Source organism: Strix uralensis, chromosome 2 (assembly GCF_047716275.1).
Source record: "Strix uralensis isolate ZFMK-TIS-50842 chromosome 2, bStrUra1, whole genome shotgun sequence".
Taxonomy (NCBI): Eukaryota; Metazoa; Chordata; class Aves; order Strigiformes; family Strigidae; genus Strix; species Strix uralensis.
Genome location: NC_133973.1, coordinates 21,096,461 through 21,121,346, shown reverse-complemented (window position 1 = coordinate 21,121,346; position 24,886 = coordinate 21,096,461). Strand labels below are relative to the sequence as shown.

The 24,886-nt window shown below is 38.3% G+C and overlaps 1 protein-coding gene across 5 annotated transcripts in view; it reads left to right on the top strand.

Annotated features, from left to right (window-relative positions):
* CADM2 (cell adhesion molecule 2) overlaps positions 1–24,886 on the top strand; it is a 691,822-nt gene that overhangs the window by 481,986 nt on the left and 184,950 nt on the right. For all 5 annotated transcript variants that reach the window (XR_012627403.1, XM_074857862.1, XM_074857868.1 and 2 more), the window contains one exon: positions 14,587–14,736. Coding sequence is in view for 3 of the 5 variants with exons in the window: in XM_074857862.1 (XP_074713963.1) it covers positions 14,587–14,736 (150 nt within the window). In the remaining 2 variants the exon portion in view is untranslated. The remainder of the gene's footprint in view (positions 1–14,586; positions 14,737–24,886) is intronic.

The window sequence follows — 24,886 nt, the reverse complement described above, 5'->3', positions numbered from 1 at the left end:
TATTACCGTGCTAATATTTTCATCCACAACGCGTAAACATGTACAAGATATGTGTTTAATTCCATATTTTAACAAGAATAAAAGCTATTGTGTAGGCTCATACTAAGGCAAACCTAGAGCAGTTTTCATTTCTGCTTTTGCTCAGTTGTTTGGTACAGTAAAAAATTCCAGCTTCCAATTAAACACAGAAGTTTAAAGTGGTGAGCGAGCTTTTGCCAGGGTTATTTGTAAATAAGGGAAAGCAGTTCAGTGATGGTGCATTTTGGGGATTCCTGAATACTCTTTGAGGTTACACGTTCAAACAACAGCGCTACTTGGAACTGACTTGTATAGCTGTCTCTTCTGTCTTTTAACATCTCTTTTGGATAAAATTTCAGAAGGTGGTGAGACAAAGCTAAAAGTGGAAGGATTTTAAACCTTGTGTTCTGCTCAGATGGAGAGAGTGATAGATAAACAGACAGACAAAAATAATGTTCTTGCCAGATGGGTTGCCTGCATGTTGGACTTAAAACTCTATTATCTATTTTAAGGATGAAGGAAGAAGGAAAACTGTATTTCTGGAGAGATGTAAGAATATTTTCTTTTATAACGACTCAATAGTTGGAAAGCCTGGGAGAGCATTTTTTCCAATAGATTTGAAAGGTTTCAGAGGTGGGAGCAAGGAAGTGATGAAAGGGGTTGTGGCAAAATGAGGAGAAAAAAAATAAATCTACTGATTTAATTGTGTTTTTTCTTGATTGTATAACTCGCTTTCAGTTCAGAACAAAATGGTTTCCTTTTACCACTTGGGGAAAAATTAATATTTCTAATGTTTTCCATCCATCTACTTTGCCAAAATTATTTTCTTGATTATTTCTGAATTTCTAGTAATTTCAGTCTTCCTTAAGCATTTTTTCCAACAAATCTGCTATTTTCTAAGATATCTTCTCCCACTATTAAGGTTATATGCTTTCATATATCCCCAGAGTATTTCAAGCCAAGATTTAAATAGGGTAGTTGTGGGAAAGGCTGTTATTGGGCTACTGAAGTATCTGTGAGATGAGCACAGGTTCTGCAAGCAGATCAGCTGAGTATCTCACTTGAATGAAGGGGTAATACAAGCAGCCTGTGGAGAGATGCTCACCTGAGACAGTGCTAGGCACTACCAAGTTGTAAGGAAACATAAGTAATATGAGTTTAGCATGTAGAACCCAGCAATGGTTGCAAATGTCCAATGCACAGTTTGACCAGGCAGTGACAGCTTTTAACACTTAATAGTTTACACAAATTCTCAATTCACAGAAAAAATGATTACAGTGAAAACCTGTGGATCTGATTTAGGAAGTCTGTGGAAAGGATTCATCTACTTCTTTGGTACATTAGCTGTTGTTTGTGACATGCTCCCTATTGAAGCTCTGTGTGTGAATATTTGTAGTTCTCAGTGGATCCATACTAGTACATTCTGGAAGAACAACTTACACAAAATGATGTGGCAACTAGCTGTCTCCCCTTCCTATTAAAAATAAAAAACAGAACTGCAAACAACCGTCCCTTCAAACAAACTAAAAAAAACCAACCCCAAAGCCCGTATTGTGCTAGATGGGCTGAATTTTCACACTAATCCAAGAGTCCAAGTACCTGCGCAGCATTTTTCAGATCACTTGCTCTAGGCTGATACCTCAATCTAGGATTAGGTGAGTGACTTTTCTTATGAACATCTCTCAGTATGACTGTAGTTTTCTCATTTTTTAACTGTTTGCATTTCAAATGTTCTTGTTGCTAGGGAAGAGAGAGACATCCGGCTCTCTTGATTACCAGTCTTTCAAGTGGCATTCGAGAAAGCTAAGTGCTTCTGTGAGCCTGTAATAATAGCTTTCAGGACATTCTTGAAGTTACGTGTCTGTGTCATCTTTCTAGTAATTCCTTCTTTGAGAAAGATTAAATTCCCCCATTTATAATTGTTGCAGAACTGTAGTTGTTAATTTCCTATCTTCCCTACCCCCCTTATTTACCTATTTACCTGTGAAACTCCTTCTGGTTGAAGTGTGCTTGAAAGATTATTGGTGTATTGCTGTAAACTTTGGACGTTGCTTCAGGGCACTTCTCCAAGTATTTACTTTCTATACACTGAAAAGATTTGTTGTTAAGAGTATTAAAATATGTATCTACAGACCCATGTATTTTAAGTAATTCTCGGTTTCTTGTTTATTTAAGTAAAAAGAACTTATCTCAATCTTGTGCACTTTAAAGAGTAGGCATGGTTTGCATTATGTTCAGATAAACATGTATCAGCATTTTCTGATTATTTTGAGTGTACAGAACTAGAAAGAAAACCTCTCATACAAAACATTTATTCATGCATTGTAACTGTATCTCTAAAGTGGAACCGTGTGGTGCCAGGCTGGACACTTGGGTTCTTTTTGGTTGTTGGTGGTGTTGGTTGGTTGGGTTTTTTTGCACTTCTTGAAACACAGTGGACTTTATGAGGGTAAAAGGCCGGGTCATGCCATCACAGTGCCAAACATTGTGGCTTGCAATGATTTATCGCATGGAGACAGGTCGAAAAATGCGTGAAAATTGTGTGCTTTAGGTTGCATTTTATTACAGTCAGTTTTGGAACTGTAATAAGTACTTGCTAATGGATTGTGTGTATTAAATTGTATATATATAATTTGAATACATTGTATTCCAATGATACAGTATATTTTAAATTCAATTTTATCATTGCTAAACATCTGCATGATAGTCGTTTGATGTGATGTATAAAGAGCTCACAATGTGAGTCAGATAGCATGTGTAGCTGCACGCTTTACTTTTACATTGACAGTAGAGGTGTGGTGGTTTAGCCCCTGCCGGGGTCTGAGACCACGCGGCCGCTACCCCCTCCCCCACAAAGGGAGTGAAATACAAAGCCCCAAGACTGAAATAAGGAAAGGTTTAATACAACAGTGCAATAGCAACACAACCAACAACAACAATAACAGTAATAGTGATAGCAATGAACAGAGCAAAATAGCTACCAAATACAGCAGTGAGAGGAGCAGATGTACAAAACCACGAGTGCACCGCGCTCCCGCGCCAGGAAATGTGACGCGCCAGGATGTGACGTCCGCATGGTATCTGAATAACCCGGCTAGAGCTCCCCCCCACTGCTGGGGAAACTTAACCCTATCCTGGTTAAACCAGGACAAGAGGTGTAAGTCTTCCCATGATGTTTAGGCTCAGATAGTTTTCCTATTGCCCTGTTGCACATCAGAATGATATTGGTGTCAAAACATCTTTTTTGGCACACATACTACAGAATTGCTGGCTCACTGATGAGATGCTGGGTGTGGACAACCCTGAATCTGTTACAGTTATCTTGCAAAAATAGCAATTTTAGGTTCTTCTTGTGCTTTTGTAGCTGTTTGGGTAAACTGTTAAGATTTGTGTGCATGTGACTAGAGTTGGATCTTTTGCTTAAATTACTGATTATTCCTTTTGCCTGGCTCTTATTCTATGGAGTCTTTTCACAGAGAAAGAGAAGACTATCCAAAGCAGACCATTTTATACTTTTAACTGATTATTTATTGTAGGTAAGCAATTAATCAGAAGACACAAAGCTGTGTTCAGGCAGAGTGCTGCCTCCAGATTGTTGCAGCATGGTGGTCAATTTTCGAGGCCCCCAAATCACAGTATTAAGATAGCAGTCTGGAGAACTGATGGTATTAACTACTCTTGATGCTGAATTAAAGTACGTAACTGGGACATAGCAAATACAAGCAGTATAGGCTGACTGGCTACTGCTTTACCTGTATGATGTTTTTTGGGGGAAGGCCTACATTGGGCAAGATAAGACTTTTCCTCTATTCTCTGCAAAAGTCACTTTTTTGATGGGCTAATATTGCTCGAGTGTCACGTATATTTCTATTGGAAATATATTTTATAAGTTAAATTTCTGATCTATGTTAGTTTCATTACTTACTGTAGAAACGTCATCATTAACTTATGATCTTGTTTATGTTGACATGCTTTACATTTCCAAATATTTATTTCACTTTGTCCTTAACCCCCCTAAATATTATTCAATTTCTGAAAAACATGGAGCCCTATCCTCAGTTCTATCAGTAAGTCACCTTTGTCCTAAACCTGCCTCTAAGCAGTAGGACACATTCATGCAGAGACAAAGTCAAAGCCCTGAGCTACTCTGTCTGCTTGTGCACCTCCAAGTGCCCGGTGTAGTGTAGTTGTTGGTCAGTCTTTAAAAGTCTGATAAGTCATGTGTTTACAACTCTTTAATTTTCATTTAAAATGACATGTCCAAAACTTTAGTTTGTTTGTTAGGCAGAGAAGATTGAACCAGGAAGTAATAAATTGTAACAGAAAGTCCTTTCAGTAGCACAGATGGCCAAGTACATAAATGGTGTGATGTTGATATGCCTGATACTGACTTAAACCAATGGATGTTCTTCAACTAACTTTTATAAGAGGTGATCTGCCTTACTTTTTTTAGTTGTGTTAACTGGCAAGAAGTACCAGTTAGTTTGATGAAATGTTTGGATTTGGGGGAGAAGAAAGCGCGTGGAATGTTCTAACTTCATAGCAAGAGGTAGATTTGATAGGGTTGTAGGTGTTGTGTATATTTGTCTCCATCATAGCTTTAGATATTTCTTCCATTACCCTATTATCTGGCTTCTGTGTATTTTTTTTGGTGAATTTTCTTCTTGGAGTACTGATGTAAAGTAAGAAAATGCCATTATTCTCATTTTACAGATTAGGAAGGGAAATACGGTGATGGTGAGGCCCAGATCCTTGAAGAAATGAATGTGCCCAATTCCTTATTCCTCATGTTGGATTGGGTACCTTCATGCTTTTAGAGAAAAAGGGCTTTACAGTGTGTTGAGGAACAAAGAATTGACCATAACGCTTAAAAAGCAAAAAGTGACGCAACACTCAAAACCATATTTGCCCTTATAAGAACCAGAAAATTCAGCAGTCTGTTATCAGAGTTGTGGGAAGATGAAGTTCACTTTAATTATTTTGGGGTTTGTAACTTCTGTTGGGAATTTAGAGTGGTGCAGGGGAATACCTTTTTTCCCTTTCTAACTAACTAAATAAATAAAATCACTGAATGCTCTTCTCCATTCACAAGCAAATAATACCATGGTGGTAGTCTGAAAAGAGTAAAAAATAGTAATTTATGCAAGGTTCCTAGGAAATAGCACTGTGCATACTTTTTATTCCTTTGTCTCTCACACACATTTTCCTGTTTATGGAATAATTGTACTTTTCTCAAATCTATATCTGCAATCTCTTTCACTGAAATATAGTCCAAATCAGATATATCTTAACTGTTGTAGAAACATACACCTGAAACACTGGCAGTGAAGGAAGGAACAAAGGCTTCTTTCTTCTCTATTATTGCTGTCTAACATAAATTCTATAGTCTGAAATCAGCAGCTGTACCAGCGTACTCTTATCCTTTGGATTATTTTAGTAATTACTTAAACATTTAAAAAAGCCCAGCAACCTTAAATGCACAGTTTGGGGGTAACAGATATTTTCTGACTTATTTCTTCACTCTCTCCTAAAACTCTGTCATTCTGTAGTAACTTTCTGCAGTGTTCTTAAAAACTCAGATTTTCTCTGCAAGTGGTTTTGTTACCGGAGCATGTAATGGTTACCAGAGCACACAATTTTTTTTCTTTGCTTCTTTTTTTTTTTTTTTCTCTTTTAAACAATGTTTCTTCAGTGAGCAAACAATTTACAGGACATTCTTTCTGGAATAAACTTTAAAAAGTATATGCCATCCAGACATGGGACTAAATTATTGCCATTTAAGACAACAAGTTAGGAAAAGCCAATCGACCCAGTCAAAGACTCTGCATATCAAATTATGCCCAGGCAAACTTCTCTTTCTTTAAAAATGCTGTATGAATACTCTTTAGTGTTCAGGCCACATTGTCATCTTGTCTTTTAGAATAAAGAAAAGCAGGTAGTTAATGTATAAAGAGTTAAAATGTCTTTTTTAATCTGTGGTCAATATTTTATCACACTCTTAAGACTGTTCTTAGAAATTAAAAAAAAAAAAAATAGGGCCAACAACTTTTTCTGTAGTTTCCTCTTCCATAATTTCCAGGACACTAACCTTCTATATGGTATCTGTGCTGAAAAAATAAAGAGAATTGATTCCTATTGAAAAGTTAGAAGAAACACTAGTTGCACAGTAATGCAGATATCTGTTTATCCCTGCTGAAATGCAGTTCACAGTATCATTTTTTTTTTTTAAATCAGATAAAGACAAGCTAATAGCACTTCATCTCCTTGGAGAGATGTTTGAATTATTTCATATATAAATTAAGAGAGAAAGCCAGCAAACTGATTCAGTGTATTTAGATGTCTCATTGTACTGGCTTTTGTTTCTAATGTTTTAGTTTCTTTGCTAAGAAAGAACAAAACTAATGTATTCTCTCTACAGATGCAAGCTGCTATTTGAAGTAGTAAGTTGCTTGCCCTGTCACCCAAATATTTACTTTTTTTTTTTCTCTTAGGGCTTGATCCTACTGAAGTCAATATTAAAAAAAGTCTGACTGATTTGAAAAAGAATTTGCTCAAGACTTATTTTCTTTGTTTCCTCTCATACAGTTTTGCAATTTTTGTGGGCTCTGGTTTTGGCTGACAGGATGCTGTAAAGGTAACAAATAAAAGGCCCATGGCTTTGTGGTACTATGCAAGACTGAGAAGGATAAATCTCTGCTATAGGCTTTCTGTGTGAGAACAAATAGAACTGTAGGCCCTATTCTTTCCTTTGCATATGCTTATAAACTTCATTTACCTCATAGGGATGCTGGGCAGCCAGGCTTGCAGGAGAAGTTGGAGTCGATGTGCAAAAAGATTGCTAATTCACTGCTGTCAACCTCTTGTCCAGTCCCTTTTCTCTATCCACAGCCATTTCTTTTTATGGCTGTCTGATATACAGTGACATGAGTAGGCAAAGCTTGCTGCACTGATACTGTGAAATTCTCTTAATTTATAACATAACTGTTTCCTACAAAAACAGACCTCTGCAGAAACAAAAGTAAAGAGAGGATAATGTTTTCTTGGTGCTTACAGGCACCAAGTCACATTTATAATTAGCCTGGTAAATTGATTAGAATATGTAACCTAAGCATCAAATGGAAGTGTTGAACTCATTAAAGAGCTTTCATTTTAATTGCAAAAAGTAAAAAAAAAAAAACCACAAACATAAACAAATAAACATGAGATGAACTCACACGATGAATGTTTCCAAACTGGACCAAATAATGATAATTATCCTGCATAGTCTTGTCACATACTGAGATAAAAATCAGTTTTAAAATCTGTAAAAGCAGTTGAGCCATGATTTCTGAGTGAAAAAAAAAAAAGCCTTTCTTGACTGAAAACAGCTTGTGGCTAATGAGATACGAGCCTGTCAATTCTACTGGAAAGCAGTATTGGTCCTCCACAAAGCATCGCAAAAACAAACTGTGGTAGAATATACTTAACTATAGCTCCATCTAGTCAAAATAGTTGAAATAATTTTGCTAACAAAGCTTCCTAAAATGAGCAGAGGGACTGGCATACAGCATGGTGACGGTGATAGCTAGATGCCACCTTCTTTTTGCAATAGCTTCATTGCTTATTGTAATTTATCTTTATAGAACCTTGTAGTGTTTTCCACTGACACTTCTTGCTTCCTCTTCAGATACAAGAGAATTGTAATGTGGGCCATCAGTACTTTTTTTTTCTCATTCTTTTTTTATTAGTGTATTCCAGACAGACAGTAAAATTGTTTGGCTTTCCTCAAAGTCTGGTGGTGGAACAGAATGTAATTGTATATCCTGTAGTGGATATATATGTGTCTGATTGACCTGACCTGCCAGCGGAGGGTAGAAGTACCACTGCCATCCATTTCTTGCGAAGAAGGGAAGCAAGCTGGATGGGTAGTCCTGTCTGTAGAAAGGTGATCATCTGAATCACATTCGTGATCTTAACCATACCTGTCAGTCACCTCAGTTAATAGTAAAGTAGGAAGTAAATTGCATTGAACTTACCTAAAAAGCTGTGTTCAGAAAAGTACATATTATTTACATGTTCTGCATTTTCTAGAAGTTTATAAAATGTCCCTTCAATACTTACTAAGTAGCTGTGAGGGAGTGATTTCTCTTTGATCCAAATTAAACTCATGTGAAAGATACAACTTTCACCCCCCTCCCCTGTCCCATCTTACCTTCTTACCTACTCCCCACCCCCAGCTTACACTCCCACCTTCTGTTTTTTCAGCTAAATAGGAATAATTCCTATATTCCTGGCACTGATCAGCCAGCTGTTTTTTTCTGCATTCTCTAAAAGCCAACAGGCAGCAAAAGTCTAAAGTGCATGTGGATGCATACGTTCAAGAGCGCTCTTGCCTTTGCAAGCCCAGTGTCCCACCATCATCATGTAAACCCATGTGATAGTTTTTCTCCTGGTGCATCTCCTAAAGCAAGTATCAGTATCTGCCCTTAGTACAAGTACCAAATCTGGGCATCTTTCCCATACCTGCAACTTGAAATAAGGAATTACTAGTGCTACTGTATAATGTACTGCTAAAGTTTCTGGAGTGGTGTGTAGTGTCCTGGCTGCTCGTGTTTAAGGAAGAGAAGGGCTGCCAAATTGTTCTGGGAATGGAGGGGCCATCCAGTGAGAATCAAATAAAAGCTTCTTGGTTTGTTCAGCTAGCACAATGCAGACTAAAAAGTGATGTATCTGGGAAGTGCTTAATGCACTGATGAGCAGTGCAGGAAGTGCTTAGAGATTTTCCACTGGATGTTAAAATTTAATGTAAATTAATTAAGTCATATGCTACATTCGTTATTCCTTTCTGCTCATGAATACTGACCATGTAGGAAATTTACTGTAGTAAAGAACAATTTTGTTCAGTATTGTTTGCTATTGCTATGAGTGCAGTTTTGTTACTGCCATCATCATTTTTGGGTTTCAACAAGCAAAATTAAGTACAATGCAAGAATTTTTGTATTTGTGACATTGGTGAGTCCAATTCAGAAATTAAAGAGATTTAGGTAAACTTGGATTCATTCCTAAAATCTGGAAGTTGTCTTAAAATTCTTGGAAATCCGCTTTTTGATTATATTTCTTGATGGTGTCCAAAATTTGCACATCCAATATCAAAAAAATTCCACAAAGACATTTATATATTTTTTAAATTAACTTGATTAGAAGGGAGCTATGTTTAGATGGGGAGAATAGAAATGATCTCAAATCATTTGTAGAATAAGGATGAGTATAGAAGTGTTGTTTAGCATTATATATGCACAAACCAGAGGATACATGTGATTTGAACAATATATGCAATGAAAGCATTTATTTTATCACAGTTTCAAGTCCCTGTTCCCTATAAGTACATTTCTCTGTCCCATATCAGCAGCAGTATGGGCTGAAATCAGCTGAGAAAGAAGTGGAAACACGTATATAAAAAGTGAAAAAAAAAAAATTGTATACTTTTTAATCCAAATCTTTTTACAAGTTGAATAAGCATCATTATTTCTTTTGTGTAGATTGGTTAGCAAAGCATAGATTAAATAGATTGCTTGAGGTCATGTGAGAAGTCAGTGATAGATTTAGGAATGTTTTTCAAATATTTGCAAAATTTTGAAATCTGAGATTTCCCTTAGTTTCATAGGATTATGTCTGACTGCCATCACCACCATTAAAGGAGATACGGATATTCATTTCTATCTTAATTTTATGCCTTAAAAGAAACTTCTATCATGCTCTGTTTCAAAACAAAGCTTTATTAGGAATTAATTTCTTTCCAGTATGCTTTTTGAATATATTTATAAATGACTATGTTACAAATTTAATATTTTCATGACTTCTTAAATTACAGTTATGTCTGGAAAAGGTAACTATAATCTTTAAAATCTTTTAAACTCCTGTAAGGCCTTTGACTTAAAATAGCATGACAGCTTGAATAATAACCAAAACCGATTCAAAACCAACCTTACAAGCATTAAGCAGATCAGACCTGTTTGGAAAAATAAGGTGAAATTGTAATGATAAATAAGAACTCACCATTGAACAGTCATGTTTCTGTGCATTTGTCTGCATAGGGAAATGCAATTGGTACTGTACTATTTCGATGGTTTTCAGAGTTGGTTTTTAGAAACACCCTGGGAAACACAATTTGTTGCCAGCAGTATTTGCAGATGCCACAAAGACTGTGGATATATGAAATAATAAAGAGCATAGGTCACTGGGCTCAGAGAAAGATACATTTCAGTGCAGTGAAACATAGGGATGTACATCTAAGAGCTACAGGCAGAGAACTAGAATGGGGGTTTGTCTTTGGAGTGGTGTCTGAGAAAAAACACCAGCATCATGGTAGACCGTCCATCAAACTTGGGTCCCCATCTGACCCTGAGGCCAGTGGGACTCGTTTAGGTGTGCAAACAAGAATATGAAGTGCTGGTAGAGAAGTGGCATCACCTCTGTAGGTTTTCCTTCTGTGACTGCTACAGTGGAGTTTCCAGGTCTGGGCTCCACACTTGAGAAAAAAGATGACAAATTGAAGAGGGCACAGAGAAGAGCCACAGAGTAATTTAAGGATTAGAAAAATATGATTTTTACAGGAAGATTTAGGAGCTCAATTTATTTAGATTATCAAAGAGAAGGTTAATGGGTGACATGATCACAGTCTCTAAGTGCCTGCAAAAGAAAGAGAAATTTGATAATAGAGGGCTCTTCAGAGCAAGGAAAAAGATGTAACAAGAGCCAGTGGATGCTAGGTGCTGCAGTGAGACAAATTCAGACCAGGAGTAAAATTCTGTTTTCTTGTTTAAACAATGATGACCGTTGCTCTCTGAAATAAGTTACCGAAGGTGTCACTAAGTTTTCCATTGCTACACTTCTTAAGGTGGAATGCTTTTGTTAGAGGACATTGTCTTGTTCAATCTCTGCTTCACAGAGTTAAGGAAGAAATTAAGAAATGGGAGTTTAGTAACTATATTAAGAACCATTCATACTAGAGAACCACATTGGTAACATCCAGTTGTTGAAATGATGATGAAAACTGTATTTCTTTTAACATACTGGCCTCAGTCTGGCAGGGCCTTTAGGCTTGCCTTCTTATTGAAGGCTCATCACCAAACATTCTTGATTTAATGGGACTACTTCCATGGATCAGAACCAGCGTACTCAATGCTGGGAGTATGAATGGTTTTTTGCAGTGGTAATAAGTTATCCCAGGCATAAGGGTTTTTCCAAAGGAAGTCCCTTGGGGAGTGATGATGTGATTCCAGGCAGCGGCCTCCAGCCTTGGGTCACTGCACTGCAGCAGGAGCCTGCTGCCCCCGCAGCCCAACGGTGGTAGCTGACATGGCTGAGAACAGCTTGTCTGCATCAGTGGTAGCCTGGGTTCCTCATCCCACTGAGTGCTTCCATGGGCTACCGGCTTCTCTGTCATGTGTTCTGGGCATGTGCTACCTACCTACTTAGCCGAAATGAGGCCTCCCCCACAGAGTACTGTCAGTCCCTCCAGGAACCAGATCTAATCTTTAGTGGCATAAAGCCGCTTCTTTGACACTTCCAATGCTGTGTTAAATGGCACAATGTTGATGCTTTCTATAATGTTCATCTATCTGGTACAGGCTTTTACAATCTTCTCCAGTCCTTTCAGCCCCAAAGTTCCTACTTCAATAATCCAAGGTAGATGCTGATAAAAGCACTAAAGTAAATCTCATAAATGTTTCTCTGTCCTAGTTTTCCCATCACTTACTAATAATTTTGGTCTTTACTAAGAGGTGTGCAGTATCCATTCTTTTGGCCTTGCTTTTTTCTGTTTTTCTCTGTTCCACACAGGCTCCCTTCTTTCCACTTGGGCTAGTTTCCAGATTAAATGGCTCGTTTTCTCTGTGCCTCTTTCTCCACTACAAGCTTTCTATGAAGCTATGTGCATCTTCTCCAGATCCACAAAGCTTCTATATTGGTAAGGGATAGGATGAATACTTTGGTTTCACTTTTATATGCCAGATTAATTCTTGTCAAAACATCAGCACACAGTAGAGTGGCCAGAGCAAAGAAAGTTCTTCTGACCTCTTATGGTTTCCATTTAAATGATTGATCAGAAAAAATTACCTACTAACCAGTCTTCTGGACAAATAAGTCTGTGACTTGACAATCATTAGCAAATACATATACACTGACACCTTCATGATAAGAACTGTAATATCAGAAAAGCGATGCAGGGTAGTTCTGGGGAGATCTCCCAAATTGTGTTAATAGGGTCCTAAATCATTGAAGAAGTTCTTTATTACACTATCTTCCATTCCTCATCTTTAATGTAAATGAAAGATTTCACTGTGCTAATCTCTGGCACTGAATTCTGTTTAATGCTTCTTGTATGCAAAAAAATATTTTAGTCCACATAGCCTCTTATCCACAGCTCATACTTTAGAAGGTTATTTCTTTGGTAAGATGCCTGTAATTTAGTGGAAGTAATAACAGGCTGTGTGCATTTTTCTGGACTTTTAAAATTCTAATTTAAGCGATAAGCAATTTATGCAATATCTTGAGGTTCCTTGACACATTGGAATTGAAAGAGGAGAAATGGAAGGAAATGACAAATCTTTTCTGTTTTCTTTTTTTTTTCCCATCCTTGTTTATGATTTTTCACTCATCAAGTGTTTCTCAGCATGTGGTTTTCAAGAAGCAGGGTTTGATTAATGAAGTGTCAGATACAGAGGATGTCATGAGAATTTTGGCATTTATTGTTTGCACCATTTAAATTAGCCATGGTGTTTTCAATATTCCTTATTTTTTATTTACTATATCTGTTATCCTGTTGATAGTAAATACCCTCTTATAGTAAATATCAGTACATAGTAAATTTTGATCTTTAGACATCTGCAGGAAGTTGATATTTCTAGAAAAATTATACCAGTTGTTCAGATTTGCATTTTGATGGAAATCCTTTATTTATTTATTTATTTATTTATTTAAGCCAAGACAGTGGAGAGTATTAGACTACCTAAATGCTAATTGTTTCAGTGATGTAGATGCTTATGTAGCAGGCCTAAGGCCATCAAAATTATTTTACATAGGGAAATGGACAGCTGTCAAAACCTGCCTAGAATTACATTTTTGGCAATATCAGCAGGTCAAATAGAAGTTCAGGTGTTAATCCTTTATTTAATAATTCCTTACTCTGGTCATCTGAAAACCTGTATAATAGACAATAGACGTCTATATTATCATGTTTTCCATACAGAAGACATTCCTCAGTTTAACTTAGGTGGAAACAACTGACAAGAGCAGATGTTTCTGTGAAGGTTTTATGCTGGATTTGTGATTCCTTATTGGTATAATTAGTGGATATTGTATATATAATTTCCTTGATGACACGTCTATAAGCTTGTTCACTCCTGCAGGACTGTAGAGATTTTCACTTCTGACACATCCCACTTGAATGTCAATCTCAGCATTTTATTTCTTATGCTAACTGCTCTACCTGCCCTTGAACACTTCTTGTTTTAACCAAACCTGTGTGAAAAGAGGGGACGAAAGAAGCATATATTTGATTTAGACTGTTGCATTGTCTTTCTTTTGTATTGTGTACTTGAGTAAATTAATATATCTCCCAGATGTTGATGTGTCTTGCTTATTATTGAAGAACTTTTCTTTCCCCACCCATGTTAAAAATTACTTCCATGTTTTTACTGTGCTCCCTTCTTGCGATACTGTTTGTTAGAATGTGTTGTGTGGTTTGACAAGGGGTGTGCTATTCTCACAATACGTAAACACTTTAGTCTAACTATGCTATTGAAAATGCTTGTGATTCAAGAACCTGTGTGATACTGCTCCTGTATTGTGTAGAGGTATTTGGAAATCTTCCCAGTGACTTTTCAGCAAGCACTTAATGTGATTCATAATGCTCTGGGATAAAATCAGAGATGTGAAAGAGACCTACTACATCATCACTTCCATTTTCATATGAGATCAGGTTATATTCCCTCAACAGAGGATGCATCAATTATTAGATTGACACTACCTTTGGTCTCCAACTTTCCAAATCTGACAGGAAAAACATTGTCCTGAGAGTTCTTTAAAAAGCATAAAAAGAAACAGAGAATCAAGACTGCCCTGTCCCTCTATTTTAAAAATACTGTGTGGATTTTTATGTTACGCTTTCAGTGATGTTTTCAACAGCCATTCAACTATATCATCTGTACTGAGACATCCATGTAGGTATGTAGCATGTGAGCCCTATGCAGAGGCATATCCTGGATGTATGGGTATGTCTGAGGAGATAAAATTGCAGAGTACTTCTTTGGAACTAATTAGTATGACTTACAGGGGGGAAAAAAAGACAGAGGAAAAAAAAAATCGTTATTTCTTAATTAATCTATCCGTTTCTCAGATACAGAGAATATATTGCAAATACATTTTTTTTCAATTTATTGTACTACCTTTCTTTGGTCAGAATAGATCACACTGAATACAGGCTCTGTCATGTGGGAAGCTGCTGCAATAAATTCAGTTCTACAACTTAAATCCTTTCTTTTTTTCTCTTACCCACTTCCCTTCTCCATCCCTCCCCTCCCTCCTCAGGCAGCCAAGGGCAGTTTCCACTTACACAGAACGTCACGGTTGTTGAAGGGGGAACAGCAAATTTGACCTGCAGGGTCGATCAAAATGATAACACCTCCCTCCAGTGGTCAAATCCAGCTCAACAGACACTGTACTTCGATGACAAGAAAGGTAAATCGTTTCCTAAACTTATGGTTCTGCATCATTTTTTCTAAGAAAGAAATGTTTAAAGCCATTTCCCTTTAATATTTTAATGTGAAAATATATGCTAGGAATATGTGTTTTCAGATATAATTATTTTATAATCTTTTTTGGAGGGGAGTTCACTGTAGTAGTCTCTTGTGTATAAAATTGTATTTCATTATTAAAGGAAAATAATATTTGAAATTCTTATTGCAAGCTAATTTGGAAAACATAGTTGCAAAATAACTTGGAAGAGCATTTATGGGTGATGAGAGGCTAGCAATGGAAGAAGCAGTCCATAAACCTTGTGACTTGCTTTTATTAGTGTGTCTGTGTGTATGCAAATATATATTTTATATATTTTTTTATATTTATAAGTATATAATCCCACTATTTGTTTCAAGTGTACTGCAGTTTGGTTGTTAGTGCAATACGCAGTTACTGTAGTAGGTGTTCTTAATAGCTAATAAAAATGCTCCGGTTTAGTGCCCTGATTTTTCCAATTATACTGTGCACAGATTTTTTAATTTTAGTTAAATTAGAGGGGAAAAAGATGGAATATATCCATTCCTAACAACAAGAAGGGCGTTATCATGGCAGTAGCATATATTTCTCAGATGTTTATCTTAATCTGAAATTAAAAAGTATTACATTTTACATAATAGAATGTTAACATAAAGATTACATTAGATTCCATAAAGAAATTAAAACTAAAGTTATGAGGAATAAATTCACCGCTTGGCTTCAAAAATGCAAAAGCTTTGGTGTTGATTTCAGTGGTACAGAAGTTCAGCAGTATTTTATACCTAATTCTACTGCTTGAATTTATTTTGAAAGGTGCTACGTACTCTAGAACATATTTTAACAAGTGCAGTTATTCCTCTGCTTAAAATTAAAGAAGTGCTGTCCAAATGCTTTGCTGAATGATTACAAGACTTTGAAACACCTTGTAGGACTGAAAATGCTTTGTGGATCTGTGCACTTCAATAAAAGTAGAGTCTAAAACCTGTCATTTTATACCTGCAGAAGCTGCAATCAAAATATGGTTTTTTTGCTATTAATATAATAGCTGAATAGAATCTCTTGATGGTGTTGAAGTGGTTCCTTTCTCTTTTATCTAATTTCCTGTAGCGTGTAATCATTTGATTTGCAATTTCTTTGAAATCATAAGTACCTTTTGAATGTAGGATTGAAGACGAGAGGTTTATAAGGTGCAAACTTTTGAGCTGTAAGTCTAGTCCTGTAACCTTTACTCATATGGACCCTTTATTTTAGCTGTAATTGTTAGTGATTTGGGATGGGTAAATAATGTCTGCAAAACTAAAAGCAGAGAGAACTTTTCTGTAGATAGAGCACATCAATACTCACAAAATCTATATCTTTTATAAAATAAGTGACATTTTAAAGGGTGCCGAGAAGGACGTGGGAGGACTACAAATAGATTAATTTGAACTTTGTAACCATTTTGGTGTGAATTGAATTTTCTGTATACTTTAACTAAATCTGTACTTTTACAACGAATAATTGAAGTTTGTATTACTTTTTAATATAATGAATTGAAGCAATAGAATTTGAATTGTATGCAGCATAGTAAGTACTTCGAAGCAATTTATATTCCCCACAGGAAGTGTGAGGAGCTGAAGTGTGTAAATTTAAAGGACTGCACTCTTTATTGAACTTTTAGCTTGTCCCAAGACTTTAAGGAATACTTGATGATTCATTTTACAGAGGGATTACTGTGCATCTGTTAGACAGGAATTGTCTTTATGTGGTCAAGAAAAGCTTTAGCTTCTACAATCAGAGTAATTTAGTCTTTCTTACATGGCCGAAGCTTTGTATTCTGTGTGACATTTCCAGATTTGAGTATACTGAGGGGAGTGAGCAGTGCATCCAAGTCCTACATAAAAAACATTCTGTCGTTTCTGAAAATGAAGTTACAGCTTTTATTGGCAGTTTTTTCTGCGTGTATATGTATTCTTAAAAGCAAGAAAGAGTTTTCCTTTACATGCTTTTGATGCTTGCGTTATTGAGCCAAAATGGAGACGGATATTTATGGCTCTGATATCTTGACGGTTTTCTCAGTAAACGATGGCAAGCGCAACTGTAAAGGCTTCCTCTTTTTTTTTTTTTTTTTACTTTCCCACTTCTCCCAGCCAGGCATACAATTTGGCTATAAAAAGCAGCTTCCTACTAGATCCAGTCATTACATTTAATTTATTGAGAACAGTGCCTCAGCCAGAGTCTTTTCAAACCTGTCTCTTAATGTCAGCCAAAACCAACCTTCAGATCTTACTCTCCCTTCAACACCATGAAAACTGCTGTTTAATAGCTATGTTTCTCAAACCCTGAAAATTCATGAAAACTGATGAGTAGGTGTAGGGTACACAATGGTGTAGGGTTAAGTTCTGTGTAAGAAACAGAACCTTAGAAGAGGAGCACCACCAGTAGTGTTTATGGATCATCAGAGCTGAGTAACTGTGAATGTTACCATGTTCAGAACTAAATAAAATTTACATGCCTTTAACTTTACTTCCCTTCAGTAAGTTATTTTCTATATATGTACTCATAAGAATGACACACATTGGAATGACGTATATTTCTTTTATGTCTGGAAACCTTTCTGGTGATCGCTCTATGTTTTAATAATTATGAGAGAGTCAGGTAGTAAAACAAAGGGAGGCAGGTAAGTATCAAAAGAGGGTCCAAACTGCAGCAGAAGGTGAGGGAGATGACAGCTGTCAGCATATGGCAGAACAGGTGCCAAAAATAGAGCAAATTATCCATGCAGTGAAAAGCCCTCTGCCGCTAGATCGTCCTTGGTGGGACCCTTTTCATGTTCACACTTCTTTCTCAAGCAAGTTGGTTCCCCTGTCTTGCAAAAATATTTTCTGAACAAAATAGAACTTGCCATGGGCCAAGAAAAAAGAGTAACTTGGTCACATGAAGGGAATATCTGCTTCCCAGTCCCCATGCTTTTCGACAAGGGGTTTATTATTAGTCACCATTTTATTCAAAACAGATGACATATATTATGAAAAGCATGTTCATGTCATTTTGCTTTCTTCTGAACTGTAGTGCAATCATTGACATTGAAGTTAGGAGTCATATTCTTCCTTTTTCTGTTTTAGATATTCTAAATGAGTATGGAAATGCAATGAGCCAAATATACTAATATCAAAGCTACATTGTTAAAATTATTCTTCTGGTTCTCCCCACATACTGCCATGGCCATATGTTTTTAAGTACAGGTTTTGCTCAGTTAGGAGGATTTTGTGGCATGCACCTCCTGCACCCTCCCAACAATTTAATATTTATTTAATATTTATGAAAGAGATAAGGACTATTTTTAACTTGAGACATTTTTGGCACCTAGCCTATACAGTCTTATGATGATATAGATAGAAAATGAGTAGAGTTTTGTTTCAGAAAAGGCAATGCTATAAATTTTGTGAATATGAAACCACAGTTCAGAGGTTGTTTCTAGGTCCTCATCACTTGAAGTAGTTGATTTGGTCTTTGCTGTAAATTTAGGGCTAAAATGGGTTCAACTCATTGGTGTGACGGGATTTGGTGGAGGAAAGAAATTCTGTTTTCCCGTAGGAAAAAATAAGTTATAGCTTTATTTTATTAGATAAGCAAGGTAAAACAGTTGCTTCCCTCCAGCTCTTATTTTGACACTCTAAAATATAGTAAAGCTGGAACTAACTTTGTCTTCATTATTATTTTAACGTACAGTAGCTAAAATACGTGAAAATACAAATGTTTGATCTTGTGGATTTGGTCTCATTGATGACCTGCCTCTTTCAGCATGCTGTCTCTCTGTTGTCCTTTCTGGTACTTCTTTTTTTCTGGTTCCTCTACCTTGTATCTTCAAGGACATTGTGTATTAATTTGATTTTTAACTCTTCTTCTTTCATTTTAAGCGTAAACTCTTTACCTGACAGTAAAAAATAGATAGTCTAGTTGTATAAATGGATAAATGGTCTTAAATTTTAATAGGGTTAATAACCTTAGCAAGACCCCCCTCAGTTTCCCACCCCCCAGACAGAATTTTAAAGATTGTGTCTTCCTGGAAAATATGAATTCACAGCTCACCCTGAGCAAGTTCAGATTCTTTGGAAACAAATGCAAATTGCATGCTGCACATGAAACGAGTTTTTCCCTACACAATTTTCAATTAAAATGAATAATTGCCATAGAAACCTCTGTATCACTTTATGCACCCAAGTACCTATAATTATATAGCTGCTTTTGGAAGAAGCACAATGTGCAACAATGTAGAACTGGCAGATATGATTTTAAATTAATATAGGTTATTTTATTTTATCTTCACTGGTGGTACTTCTTAAGGATTTTGAGTGGGCAATAAACACAGAGAGACATAAATATGAATGCAGATGTATAACAAAAAGGGTGTAGCATGGAAACACAGAGATGATTGATAAAGAGAAGACTGAAAAGAACCTTCATTCAGCTTGCTATAGCAGCTGTCTTCTCATATTCCCTTTTGGTAGTGAATATAGATACATATGGAACAGGATATTGACTTGTAAAGGAGACATGTACAACTGAACAATGGCTGTTGATGTCAAAGGTGTTTAATCTCATCAATATAATAATGTGCAATCAGACTATAAAAAGGAAGAGAAACAGAACATGATGTATACATACCTAACAGTTTTTCTTAGTCAGACAAGTTCAAATGTAAAATACCTGCTCTTGACCTTAACAGGGAAGTTTACAGGTCTGTTGATAGTAAAACAAGTTCTGTGCTGACATTGATCATTATAAGTTCGCCAAAAACTGACATGCCAGATTTTGATGAGACATATGCCTGATGCTAATCATAGAATCAAAGAATAGTTTGGATTGGAAGGGACCTTAAAGACCATTTTGTTCCATCCGCCCTGCCATTGGCAGGGACACCTTCCGCTAGATCAGGTTGCTCAAAGCCCTGTTCAACCTGGCCTTGAAGACTTCCAGGGAGGGGACATCCACAACCCCTCTGGGAAACCTGCTCCAGTGTTTCACCACCCTCACAGTGAAGAATTTCATCCTTGTAGCTAATCTAAATCTACCCTCTTTCAGTTTAAAGCCATTAGCCCTTGTCCTATCACTACATGCCCTTGTAAAAAGTCCCTCCCCACCTTTCCTGTAGCCCCCTTTAGGTACTGGAAGGCTGCTATAAGGTCTCCCCAGAGCCTTCTCTTCTCCAGGCTGAACAATCCCAATTCTCTCAGCCTGTCCTCATAAGGGAGGTGCTCCAGCCCCCGATCATCCTCATGGCCCTCCTCTGGACTTGCTCCAACAGGTCCATGTCCTTCTGATGTTGGGTGCCCCAGAGCTGGACACAGTACTCCAGGTGAGTTCTCATGAGAGCGGAGTAGAGGAAGAGAATCACCTTTCTCAACCTGCTGGTCACACTTCTGATGCAGCCCAGAATACGGTTGGCTTTTTAGACTGCAAACACACACTTCTGAGTCATGTTGACCTTCTTGTCAACCAACACCCCCAAGTCCTTCTCTGCAGGGCTGCTCTCAATCCACTCCTCACCCAGCCTGTGTTTGTGATTGGGATTGCCCTGACCCATGTGCAGGACCTTGCACTTGGCCTTGTTGAACTTCATGAGGTTTGCACAGTCCCACCTCTCCACCCTGTCCAGGTCCCTCTGGATGACATCCCTTCCCTCCAGCGTGTCAACCGCACCACACAGCTTGGTGGTGTTGGCAAACTTGCTGAGGATGCACTCAGTCCCACTGTCCATGTCTCCAACAAAGATGTTAAAGAGCAACAGCCTCATACTAACCCCTGAGGAACACCACTCGTCACTTCTATCCACTTGGACATCAAACGATTGACCGCAACTTTTTGAGTGCCACCATCCAGCAAATTCCTTATCCACCAAGGATCCATTAAATTCATGTCTCTCCCATTTAGAGACAAGGATGTCATACAAGACAGTGTCAAACGCTTTGCACAAATCCAGGTAGATGGTTTAAGTTGCTCTTCCCTTATCTACCAATGCTGTAACCTCATCGTAGAAGGCCACCAAATTTATACAGGCATGATTTGCTCTCAGTGAACCCATGTTGGCTGTCACCAATCACCTCCTTATTTCCATGTGCCCTAGCATAGTTTCCAGGAGGATCCACTTCGTGATCTTGCCAAGCACAGAGGTGAAACTGACAGGCCTTTAGTTCCCTGGGTCTTTTTTCCTTTTTTTAACAATAGGAGTCATGTTTTCCCTTTTCCAGTCAGTGGGGACTTCACCAGACTGCCATGACTTCTCAAATATGATGGATAATGGCTTAGCCACTTCTTCTGCCAGTTCCCTCAGGACCCACGGATGCATCTCATCGGGTCCCATGGACTTGTGCCCCTTCAGGTTCCTTAAATGGTCCTGAACTTGATCTACAGTGGGTGGTTCTTCATTCTCCCAGTCCCTGCCTTTGCCTTCTGCGACTTGGGAGGTGTGGCTGAAGCACTTGCTAGTGAAGACTGAAGCAAAAAAGTACCTCAGCCTTCTCCATGTCCCCCATAACCAGGTCTCCCTTTTCCTTCCAGACAGGGCACACATTTCCCCTAGTCTTCCTTTTATCACTGACTTACCTATAGAAGCTTTTCTTGTTGCCCTTGACATCCCGGGTCAGATTTAGTTCTATCAGGGCTTTGGCTTTCCTAACCTGATCTCTGGCTGTTCAGACAACTTCTCTGTATTCCTCCCAGGCTACCTGTCCTTGTTTCCACCCTCTGAGTCTTCCTTTTTGTGTTTGAGTTTGTCCAGGAGCTCCTTGTTCATCCATGCAGACCTCCTGGTGTTTTTGCCTGACTTTCTTTGTTGGGATGCATTACTCCTGAGCTTGGAGAAGGTGATCCTTGAATATTCGCCAGCTTTCTTCGGCCCCTCTTCCCTCCAGGGCTTTTATCCCATGCTACTCTGCCAAGCAGATCCCTAAAAAGGCCAAAGTCTGCTCTCCTGAAGTCCAGGGTAGTGAGGTTGCTGTGCATCCTCCTCACTGCCCTAAGGATCTTGAACTCCACCATTTCATGGTCACTACAGCCAAGGCTGCCCTTGAGTTTCACACTCCCCACCAACCCCTCCTTGTTGGTGAGAACAAGGTCCAGCATAGCACCTCTCCTTGTTGGTTCTTCTATCACTTGGAGAAGGAATTTATCATCAACACATTCCAGGAACCTCCTGGCTTGCTTGTGCCCTGCTGTGTTGTCCCTCCAACAGATATCGGAGTGGCTAAAGTTCCTCATGAGGACCAGGGCTTGTGAACGTGAGGCTGCTCCTGTCTATAGAGGGCCTCATCCGCTCAGTCTTTCTGGTTGGGTGGCCTGTAGCAGACCACCACTATGATGTTACCTGTCCCTGCCCTCCCTTCAGTCCTAAGCCACAGGCTCTCAGTCAGCTCCTCATCCATCCCCAGGCAAAGCCTCATGCCCTCCAGCTGGTTATTGACATAGAGGGCAAACACCCCTCCTTGTTTCCCCCACCTGCCTTTTCTAAAGAGTCTGTATCCTTCCATTCCAAGACTCCAGTCATAGGAGCCATCCCACTACGTCTCTATGATGCCGATAAGATCGTAGCCCTGCAGGCATGCTCACCTCTCCAACTCCTCTTGTTTATTCCCCATGCTACGTGTGTTTGCATAGAGACATTTAAGTTGGGCCGTCGATGAAGCTGACTTACTGACTGGAGTGGCTGGAATTCATTTGTGCTGCTCTTCAGGTGCTCTCCTGCTGACCTGTGATCCCTCTTCAGGCTCTGGGCATCTATTGCTGGCACTGGCATCAAACCGGTAGGAGTGGAATGGATTGAGATTCCCCTCCCCCGGCAACTTTAGTTGATGGGTACGTGTCCCTAGTGCTTTCATCAAGTAGTAACACTTTCATGTCATACTACAAAATTAGAAAGTGTATTCCAACCTCAGGATTATTCATCCCTCAGCAGGAGAATGTGTTTCTTTAGATGACTTTCGATTTTTTACATGTAAGAGTACTTGGCATTTATGTAAGTCCCTATCATCTTGAAAGCTTTCAAAGATACTCGTGCGCTAGGCAAGGGTTATGAGAGGGCACTGTACTTGCAAAGCTCCTGAGAGCTTCCGTGATAGACACGATGCCTCAGGTGAGCTTGTGGAAACATGTTTGGGTATAGCAGCTGCCCATAAGTTCTGCATTTTCTTCCTCTTGAGAACTTGCAGGTAAGTTTAGAGACAGGATGTGTCTCTAATCAAAACATCATACCTTTTGGTATACCTAGCTGTAATATCAATTCCATGAAAACAACTCCTAACCTTTTCCTTTCTCAGTATAAAGACATTTAGAGGAAAACTCTGAAATTCGCACTGCACAAGGTATGGGATTTTAATTACAGTGTCACGTATGTCAGTTTAAGAGCATTCATTAGTACAGAAAACTTCAGTTCTCTTTAATGGTGATAGAATTGCCATACAAAAGGCTGGCACTTTTGGGTCTTGCTGATGTTGTAGACATACAACTCCTTCCTTGTTAGCTGTATTTACCCTTTGACTTGTTTTGTGGAAGCCAGACTCCAGATATTGAATTTAAGTATAAACCCAGTTTACACCATTCTGTGGTGATTCATCCTCAGATTCTAATCTACACAAACAAGCAGAGGCACTTTGTGAGTTACAAAAATCATTTGAGAATATTTCTGATTGGGGTGAAATGGTAAACAACTTCTTGTAGGACATTTAACAATTCTAGTAAGCATCTGAATTTAAGATGTAGGTATACATGTAGACAAACAATCCTCAGACAGAAGGAATAAGCTTGTACAAAATGAAAGTCAGAGAAGCAAAGAAAATAATGTTTCTGCTTGCAACAGAAATAAATGTAGGAAATACATGCTTTAGATTAGTTATGCAGACAGGGAGGCAGACAGGCTGTATTGTTGGGAGGACTGAGAGCGTTAGCATTTAAGTAATGTGAAATCGAGTAGCAATGATGAATGGACTTATGTCTCCACCTTCACACGCTCTGTTTCCTATTACATAATTGAGTGGAGATGGTATCAGACAGTAGATGATGACCAAGCTTAACTCCATCCTAGTGTATGCATATAAATTAGAGATTCACTGTTACTTACAGTTTAATAGACCCTTTCAATGAGATAATACCTTGTAGTAAACCTATGACATAGCATGAAAAGCAATGGGAAAAATGCAAGAAAACTATACAGAGAAATATTGAAGTATGACTTTACATCTGGAAAAGTTGGGGGGAAGGTATACAGACGGACAGAATTTTTATTTTTTTTTTCTCCCTGAGCTGAATAGCAATAACTTATAAATGCCTTATAACATTTGTGATGTTTCTAGCATCTAAAGAAAAAATTGTAGGAGATAGAAATCTTGTTTTCATAGAGAGCTTTCCATGAATATCTTTTAGAATAGTTCTTCTGACATCTGTAGTTAAGTTTAATTTTTTATGTCGGTCAGATCTGCTGATTTCACAATTATGCTACACGACTATCAGTAGCTGTCTGGCCAGCTCTTATCTTTCCTTGAGGCCCATGGTATGACATATAGGGATAGATAACCTGGGCTAAGTCTTTAGCTGCAATTTTGTTTCTTACTAATGGGTTCTTATGCTCACTCACTCCCCTGCGGTGGGGTGGGGGAGGGAATTGGAAGGGCAAAACTGAGAAAAACTCATGGATAAAGGTTCAGACAGTTTAATAAGTGAAGGAAATAGAATGAAAAAAACCCAAAATCAAAAAGCGATGAAAAAGCAATCACTCACCCCCTCCCACCAGCAGACCAATGCCCAGCCAGTCTCCGAGCAATATCTACTTGGGGAGAACAACTGCCAAGTTTTATTGCTGAGCACAGTGCCATATAGTATGAAATATCCCTTTGGTCAGCTGGGGTCAGCTGTCCCAATTTTGCCCCAATCCAAACTCTTGGCCACCCCCAGCCTACTTGATGGCAGTGCAGAGCAAGAAACGGAGAAAGCCTTGACACTGTGCAAGCACTGCTTAGCAATAGCCAATGTACTGGTGTGTTATCCACACTGGTTTGGTCATGAATCCAAAACACAGCATCATATGGGCTGCTATGAAGAAAATTCCATCCGAACCAGACCCAGTACACCTTACCTCTGATCC